The sequence below is a fragment of the Fukomys damarensis genome, unplaced genomic scaffold (genome assembly GCF_012274545.1).
Source record: "Fukomys damarensis isolate Sample0158 unplaced genomic scaffold, DMR_v1.0_HiC HiC_scaffold_30, whole genome shotgun sequence".
In the NCBI taxonomy this organism is placed as follows: Eukaryota; Metazoa; Chordata; class Mammalia; order Rodentia; family Bathyergidae; genus Fukomys; species Fukomys damarensis.
In genome coordinates this window covers 51,310,311-51,319,491 of record NW_022900942.1, presented here as the reverse complement: position 1 = coordinate 51,319,491, position 9,181 = coordinate 51,310,311, and the positions used below count along the sequence as shown (strand labels likewise).

General features: G+C 44.3%; 1 protein-coding gene across 1 annotated transcript in view; it reads left to right on the top strand.

Annotated features, from left to right (window-relative positions):
* Positions 1 to 9,181, top strand: part of Dsg2 (desmoglein 2) — a 30,781-nt gene that overhangs the window by 18,937 nt on the left and 2,663 nt on the right. The window contains exons 12-15 of the mRNA XM_033757407.1: positions 1,231 to 1,304; positions 2,405 to 2,717; positions 4,557 to 4,678; positions 6,757 to 7,095. Coding sequence (XP_033613298.1) covers positions 1,231 to 1,304; positions 2,405 to 2,717; positions 4,557 to 4,678; positions 6,757 to 7,095 — 848 coding nt within the window. The remainder of the gene's footprint in view (positions 1 to 1,230; positions 1,305 to 2,404; positions 2,718 to 4,556; positions 4,679 to 6,756; positions 7,096 to 9,181) is intronic.

Sequence of the window (9,181 nt, the reverse complement as noted above, 5' to 3'; positions counted from 1 at the left end):
CCTCCCTAGGAAGGATGACGGTCACCACTGTGATCAGTTGAGGTTCTTTAAGATCACATTTTTCAGCTGGTGTGAGCCCTGGATCCAGGACCCAGGTGATTCTTTATCACAGGCCTCCAAACCTGGAAGTGTTCAGCTGGTGCTCAGCGAGGTCTGGGACTCCCACCAGGATACATGTTTGATGGAGTTAGCCTTTCTTCGAGCAAGATATCTAAAGGAATTTCATATTGAATTTGCTGGAATCCAAAAATAGATTTATTTTCTCTAAGAAATATGTGGGGTTGAGGAGCTGCTGGACATTGTTTTAAATACTTTGTTGTTGTTGTTGTTACCAGGGATTGAACTCAGGACCTTGCAATTGCATAAACACTTTTTAATATTGACTGCTCTAGAAGTTTGCTGTTACCATCATCAGCATTTTATAGCTAGGGAAATAAAGACACAGCAAGGTTTACCCATTCCCAAGATAACAGCTATTAAGAGCTGGAGTTAGAATTTGAGGGGTTTGTTTGTTTGTTTTGGTACCAGAGATCGAACTGACAACCTTGCACTTGGGAGGCAGGCACAGCACCACTGAGCTAAATCCCCAGCCCAGGATTTGAGTTGTTGAATTGTCATTGTCCTAGGACTGTAAAACTGTTCAGGACCTGTGTCACTGAATTCTAACTGGAAGTCACTGAGATTGTTCTTTGTGTGACTATGCTATTGAGAGAAAGAGGACTCTGTGACTAGGCTTTCTTTATGGTTATATAAGGAGACCAATTAACAACTATTGGAATAAGGAGTAGCGTCCATCTGTTTTTATTTACCTGGGAAAATTTTTAAATACAGAGAATTCCATACACAAATAAGTCGGACATTCTTGTGCTTACTGCCCACAATGGAAAGAAGATGAACAATTTGTCGTATGTAAGTCAACCTTCTTATGACCAAGATGATAACTGGTAGACTGGAAATCCCCTTCCTTTCCTCATTTACTCCCCTCAGAGTCCATCGTGCATTTGACTTGATGAATCTGAGGAGCTAAACCTCCACTATATTATGCAACAGTGGAAAAGAAAGCCTGAGTTACAGAAGCTGCTTTCTCCAGATTTCATCGTTGTAATCTTCCAGGCCAGATGTTCCCGAGTTCATACTCCTTAGACAAAGCTCCCAGAGCCTGAGAGGTTATATAAACGTGTGTTTCCATCAAATTTGGAACTTAAAACAAGGAGCTATTTCTTACTTCAGAAGAAACAAATGCCCAGTGTGGTAGCACAGGCCTGCAATTCCAGCATTTGGGAAGCCAAAGCATAAGGATCACTGTGAGTTTGAGACCAGCCTGGGCTACATAGTGAGTTCAAGGCCAGACTGAACTACATAGTGAGACCCTGTCTCAAAAAGTCACAAATAGAAAGAAGATTAAGAAGTCATTCACACGTCATCTTCTCGCCACAAATGTATGCTGGAATCGCAGTGATGAGAAAACAGTCAAACAAATTCAAACCATGGAAAAGTCTTTGAAATAAGTGTTTTCAAATATGTGAAAGTCTTGAAATAATAGGAGAGACTGGGTTATTCCACATGAATAGAGACTAAAGTGGTAACTTCCAAGAAATGAGTGACTCCTGGCTGGATCTAGAATCAAGAGAGAAAGTGGACAGAAACCTACAGGGCATTATGAAAGGACATTATGAAAATTGAAATGTTTGCCAATGTGTTATACACTAAGTAGTATTTTTATATCAGTAATTTATTTTTCACTGATATCCTGGCATTTTAGAAAGTCTGTTGTCCTGCTATCTGTTACTTACCTCAAAATAGTTCAGAAAGTTTTTTCCAAATCATGAGTGTATAGAGAGAATGTATCATTGCAAAATGTGAACAACTAGTGAAGGCTATATCAATTTCCACTATAATATTCTTTCAACCTTATAGATGGGAAGTTTTCAAAATTTTGAATACATAATGTAGGGGAACAAACAGGAAGGAATTAGGGCAGACAAAATTAGCCACTGTTGAAAAAAGACTGGGAATGGGTACCACAGGAGTGAGACACAGACTTATTGTCTCTGTTTGAAAACTGCTAAATACCATTTGTTTATTTAAGAAAAGGTAAAATAAGGGCTAGGGATGTAGCTCAATAGTAGTGCTTGCCTAGGCCCTCCCTGGATTCCATCACCAGCACCATGAACAAAGAAGAAGACACGGTAAGATAAAAGTCATCTATACTCATCTCTTGTTTGCCACGGTGGGGACCATGCCTGGCACTTGATGAACCACTCATATTAGCTAAAATTAATAAAATGTCCAGATCAGACCCTTTGCTATTTAAGCTGTGTGTTCGAAGTCTGTGACACATGTTAACAAGGGCATAGCATAAATTCAATAAGAAGTTAAAGAAAAATCAAACTTCCAACTGTAGCCTTGTCAGGAACTTTCTGTAATCCGGTCTCTCCCTCTGCTTGGAGTCCCTCGTCCTTACTGTCTTCCCTCTCCTACCCACCTAGGTACCAGTGTGCTGCTCCAGCAGAGTCAACGCCAAATCGGGAGAAGTGAAATTCCACTGCTGATTGTGGACAATCAGGGCTTCAGCTGCCCGGAACAGCAGGTCCTCCAGCTGACGGTCTGCAAGTGCCTGCAGGGCAGTGGCTGTGTGGCGGCTCAGCACGACTCCTACGTGGGCCTGGGGCCCGCGGCAGTGGCACTCATGATCTTGGCCCTTCTGCTCTTGCTCCGTAAGTCTTAAGAGCCACTCTTTAGCTCCTGTAGTCATTTGAGTGCATTACTAGCTATGGTAGTCATTGATTTCCTTACAGTTATTCTTTAACATTTTTGACAGTAAGGCAAAACAGTCGCTGACCATTGATAAGTTCACCAAGTCATATTACAGGGCTCTCTTAGTCTCTTCCGATCACTGGAACACAACACTCCTCACCCACATCTTAAAGAAGGAGAGGCTTATTTTGGCTCCTGTTCTCAGCCCAAGGTCAGCTGGCGCCAAGGCAGGAACAGCGTGGTGTGGTGGAAGGGGCTGGGCAGAAGAGAGCTGGCCATGCTAGAGCAGCCCGGAAGCAGAGCGAGAAGGGAGGAACCAGAAGGGAGACACAGCACCAGCTCCCACCCTAGCGATCCTCTTCACCAGACCCCCCTTCTGCAGCACACTCAGCTACTGAAGAGCCTGGGGTCCCCAGGATCCAGTCACCTTCCAAAAGTCCCGCTTCCGAACACAGGAGGCTTTGGGAGGACATTCTGGCTCTAAACCATAACAAGCTCTCTCTTCAGAGTTGGTCTTACACCAGTGTATTCTCATTTTTTAAAAAACCAAAGAACTGCATGCTCTCCAAGTTTCTTTTGCCACAAACATTGCTGGTGTCCTTCTTTGGATAAGCTCGGGCCACACAGTCTGTTCTTCACTGCTCTTTCCCAAGCACCCAGAACACTGCGCTGCAACAGTAGGTCCTTAGAAATGACTTGCTGCAGTCAGTGAATCTGGAATACAGATACAAGGCTGTTGTACAAGCCTGTTTGTTCAGGTGATCTTGACTCTGCGCACTCACCTCATCAGAGCTTGCTGCCTGCCTGCCCTTCAGATGCCAGGTTTCCCTTTCACAAAAGCAGAAAAGCCTGCAACAGGGGTCACGTGGAACGCACTCCACTTGACCCTGAACCTGGGCAGAGCACCTCCTTGCAGGCAGCCTGGACCATCTCAGTGAGGGAGGAGGAGCCAGTTAAAGCCATTAGCAGGGGTCCCATGGAATACACAGCACTCAGCAGTTTATGGTGCACCTGCGTACCACTGCCTGCATTTCAGGAGTGATTACAAATAGATGCACAAGAGAGAATGGCTCAGCTTACAATGTTTGTAGGTAGGTAGGTCCTGGAGCTGGGCTGCAGCTTTTCCCTGGGAAACCTTGCACTGCCTTCTCCTCTTGGATTCCCTAGAGCCCAGTGTGACTCTCGGCTCATGACAGATGTTCAATCAATGTGTATTGAATAGGTTGAAATTGTTGAATTGCCACTGGCTGACTTCAGTCTCTATATTAATCACAGAGGCTGCAGTGCCTATGCAGAATCATGTGGAGATAGTTCTCAGATAATTCAAAAGTTAACTGAGACCTCAGAGAGCTGTGCTTTGTGCACAATTCCCTCTTAGGTAAAATATTTTAAAGGTTTCAGTGTTCTAGAATATTTAAACTTACTAAAATTTTTCTCTTAAGAGCCTTTGATCTTTGTAATATATCTGTTTGGATAGTGAATTTACAAAAACAGTTTTTTAATCTTTACATTGGTTTTGCTGATTTGCATACTGTCTCATGCATTCGTAATATTCCACTCAGTACCGTAGACAGTCTGTCTGTGAGAACAAGGCCTTTTACACCTCTAAGTCTCTTTTTTTCTGCCCTTAGGCTTTGGTGTAACTCATGCAAAACAAGCATGGAGAGGTTGGATGGAAGTTAAAAAAATAATAATAATAAAAAAACTGAAAAAAGTGATGTGTAAATTCCACAATTGTACAGCTCGTGGTTAGAAATGTGTCAGGATTGACCTCTGTCCTCACCTCTGCTTCTGTGCAGTTGTGCCACTTTTGCTGCTGCTGTGTCATTGTGGAGAGGGCGCCAAAGGCTTCACCCCCATACCCGGGACTATAGAGATGCTGCATCCTTGGAACAGTGAAGGGGCGCCACCTGAAGACAAGGTCAGTTCATCGATAGTCAGTGCAACTTGTCATCTTTTCTGATCTTAAAAGGGCTTGGGAGGGGTTTCTGATACCTTTGGTCATGAGAAAGTAATATCATTGTACTACTGTGAGATAACATATTTGATGTGCATTCCCATTTCCTGCTGTACAACTCCAAAAGTCCTTGGAAGTGATAGTTTCTTGACATCTGAAAGGAAGAGGGGCAGGGGTCTTGGGGACTGAGCCCTCCCAATCTGAGATCTGACACCACCTCCAGCAAGGCTGTGTCAGTGTTACATGCACTTAGAGGGTCCTAACTGGGTACGCTGCAGAATTGATTGCTCGCTTGCTGGTGGGGAGAAATCCTCACAAGAAATACTTATGAGGTCACAGAAGTCTGTGTTGATTATTGTGTTGTGACACAGAGCCAAAGCAGGATGCTTTTCCAACAGTAGTCATTACAGATTTCGTACACATGCCTTTGTTAAGCAAAGGCTTCTAACAACAACATATTTTGTGTTGGTTGCCAGGGCAGAGCTGAGGTGGGTTTCTGCACTGTGATATGTAGTGTGTTAATGAGAATGTAACCATGGTTGGGGAGAGACCCAGAGAACGTACAGCAAGGATCAGAGACAAAGTATTAGTCAGCTCTCCCATTGCTGGGAAACAATACCTGACAGCCACAATTTAAAGAAGGAAAGATTTAATTTAGCTCATAGTTTTAGGGGATTCAGTCGTGGTTTGCTGGCTGAAAGGCAGGAACATCACGGCAGAATTGGGAAGCACAGATGTTTAGTTCATAGTGGTCAGGGGGGCAGTTCCAGAGAGGAACGAGTGAGGGACCAGATATGGTGCCCAGGGTCACTGCTCCGTTCCCCACCCCGATACACCCAGAAGTGTGCTCCGCTAGTCCTGTTGGTGACTGCCAAGCCTTTCAAGTTGACACGGTCTGGCCTAACCACCACAGACACAAAGCTGTATAGGGATCCAGGACAGAAAGTTTCATCCCACTCTCACGTGGCAAGTGTTTCACAACCAGGTAGTTCTCCATCTCCAGCCCCTCCACACATGCAGATGACAGAGGTAAGCACAAAGCTGTATAGGGATCCAGGACAGAAAGTTTCATCCCACTCTCACGTGGAAGTGTTTCACAACCAGGTAGTTCTCCATCTCCAGCCCCTCCACACATGCAGATGACAGAGGTAAACTCCAACGCCTACGGCACGAAATACTGTGATATCCCCTTACCTGGACAATGCTGTGACTCCTGTCTGTCTGTTGCATCTACGTGCTGGCTCTCTCACCTTCATCCATCACATGCAGGATATGATGCAACAGCAGGTGTCAGAGACTCAGAGTAACAGTGGCTTAAACACAGATGTGACTGGTCCGGGATCCGTGTAGTATCTCCTCATGCTACCCCATGCTCCTTGTCTTTTGTTGCTCCCTTCTCCATTGATGAGTTTCAGTCCCATGCTGCCTTCATATTCTAGACATTTAGCTACTGTCACTTTCAAGCTAGCAGATGGGAGAAGAGTGAAGAACCACTCTGTAAACATGTTTTCCTGAAACTGCATACACCATTTCTGCTTAACTCACTGGGGCTTGAACCCAGGGCCTTTGCACTGAACTACGTTCCCAACCTCTCCAGCCCTCCCTTTTTGAGATAGGATCTCGCTAAGTTGCCCAGGCTGAGCTCAAGCTTACAACCCTCCTGTCTCAGCCTCCTAGAGTATTGGAATTACAGGTGTGCACCACCTCACCTGAATATAGTCCTTATTTTGAATGGCCATGTGTCCAGATTAAAAAGAAAATTAGGATTCTTTGACCACAGCAGAAAGCATGAAACCCTACCGGAACATTAAAATGCGATTTGCTCCAGTAGTGTAGAGGAAGTTTGGTTTTTGTTTCTGGTTTATACTGTTAGGAAAGAAGGCTGAATGAAGATATTTAAATGACAGAAGTTATTCAACCCAGAAGATCTTTCCTGAATCTCCTCTGGGGGAAATCTCCTTCTTATGCCCACTTAGCTACAGTCCTTCTGACAACCGCCTGACCCTCTGTCCTGACCGGGTGTCATCTGCGCTTGCACACAGGTGGTGCCGTCGCTGCTGGCTGTGGATCACGAGGAGAATCTTGCAGCAAGAAATGGAGTAGGAGGTGCAATAACCAAGGAAGCCACCGCGAAAGGAAGTAGCTCTGCTTCCTTTTCCAGAGTGCAGCATGACTTGACCGAGGCAGACGGGAGATGGGAAGAACACAGAAGCCTCCTCAGCGGTGGGGGTACCCATGTGACGGGGACAGCAGGAGCCCTACGCGGTGCTGAGACCATGCGGACTGTGAGAGCCGTGGGGGCTTCCAGAGATGCGGCCGGAGCCCGAGCCGCTGCCGCCAGCACAGTCAGTGAGGAATTCTTAAGGAATTATTTCGCTGATGTAAGGCTTGGTTTTCTTTGTGGGGGGGGGCATATATGCTAATGTGATGTCGTTAGGGTGATCATTGCCTTCGATCTAAATAGGACTTTAGGGCCGGGATTTAGCTCAGCAGCTCGGTGGCCTGCCTTGCAAGCACAAGGACTCGAGCACAATCCCCAGTACCAAAAAAAAAAAAAGTTTAAATAGGACTTTAAGGGGTTTTGTTTTCTTATTTTTGAGTTGTAACGTTTGGACAGTGAGGACTGAGAGCCGCCGGGTGTCCTTGTAGCGCTGGACAAAGAGCAGAAGCGGAACTCAGCCAGGGCTTATGAAGCCTCCGCCCCTTGTTAAGGTGCCACGTCATTGGCCAGCGCAAGTCACGTGACTGCCGGCCGCCAGTGGGTCCGGTACCGGCGGGCTTCTCAGGGAAGAGCCCAGGCGGGACGGGCAGGGGACTTGGCGCCGGAAACTCACCAGTTGTTCAGTCCATTCAGTTTTTTCAGGGCCGGGGATTTAGCTCAGTGGTTCCGCCGCCTGCCTTGCGCATACAAGGACCTGAGTTCGAACCTCGGTACCAAAAAAAGGGTAAATTTTGTATACACTGATTATAATAAATTTTTACCTTCGGTATGATACTGCTTAGTTTCCCTATCAGAGGAGTTCACAAAAAATGATGAGAGTTACAAGAAAAATGATCAGGTGCAAGAAGGAAACACATTCTTGGAATTAACCGTGGCAGGACTGAAGAAAAAAGTGTTGCTTAGAGACAGAGTAGATTTTAGAATAAGTAATAATCAGGGATATTCATTTCACGGATCAACTCATCTGGAGACCTGATGCTCCTAAATATGTAGTATCTGACACACAAACTCAAAAGCTTGAAGCAAAAATTGATGGAACTAAAAGAGAAATAGACAAGTCCATAATTACAGTTGGAAAGTTCAGTGTATTCTGTCAGTAATTCAAAGAAAAGTAGACAGAAAATCAGCAAGAATATAGAAAATATAACAGACAACTGACTGGATGTGCTTGGCATTCATACATTTGATGCCATAAAAGAAGGATATGCATTGTTTTTATATAGGCTATATTCTGAGATATGTTTAAATACATTTAATAGAATTTCAGTTATGCAGGGTACTTTAGCAGTAAGAAATTGAACCAAAATCAATAACAAAGTGATATGTAAAATATAACCAAATTCTAAATAACCCATGAGTAAAAGAAAAGAACATAAGAACAATTAGTGTAGTTTGAACTGACTGAAAATTAAACCACATTTAATCAAACTTTATGTGCTGAAGTAATATTTTGGGGGAAGTTTTTACCAAAAAAATGATCATATTAGAAGATGGAACTCACATAAATAATGTAAGTGTCCGCCTAAGTTATTAAACATTAAACAAAAGGAGGAGGCAGTGACACCAAAAGCTATTTAGAGATTAATGAAATTGATAAACCTGTTAACCAGTCTAAATAGGAATGTCAAGGAAGTAGACACAGATTATCAATATCAGATACGAAATAAAGAGCATGATTCCAGATCTTATAGACATGGTAAAGTAACCAGAAGAAGAAGAAGAAGAAATGTAAGTCCCATTGCCTCGCTTGAGAATAAGTCCCCTGTGTGTCCCAGAGGGCACTGGTGGGAGAGTTAGGCATCTCAAGGGCACCTGACAGGAGCGAAGGGTTTGTTCTGCCCCTCTCGTCTCAGTTTTCACATGGCCCCCTTCCACCTGCCTTCTTTCATAAGTTGCCCTCCCCAAGACGTCAGCCTGATGGGGTGCTGTCCAGGAGAACGCTGCTTCTCCCTTTGCAGTCTCACTGCCAAGCTCAGGTCTGGTCACCGTCCGTTTTGTTTTGGTTTTATTTGTTTCTTTCTCTGTTCTAAACCTGACTGACTTAGTCTCACATATGGAATAACTTTCCATTTGGAAAAATTTTAAAGTGACCAGAAAACTTGCTAGTGGACATTTTGAACCCTTGTGTAGTCTTTATCCAGGTTTTAACCAATTATTATTTTTTTCACTTTTGCTATTTGCTTTTTCTCACATACACACGCACATATGCTTACACACACACACACACACACACACACACACACACA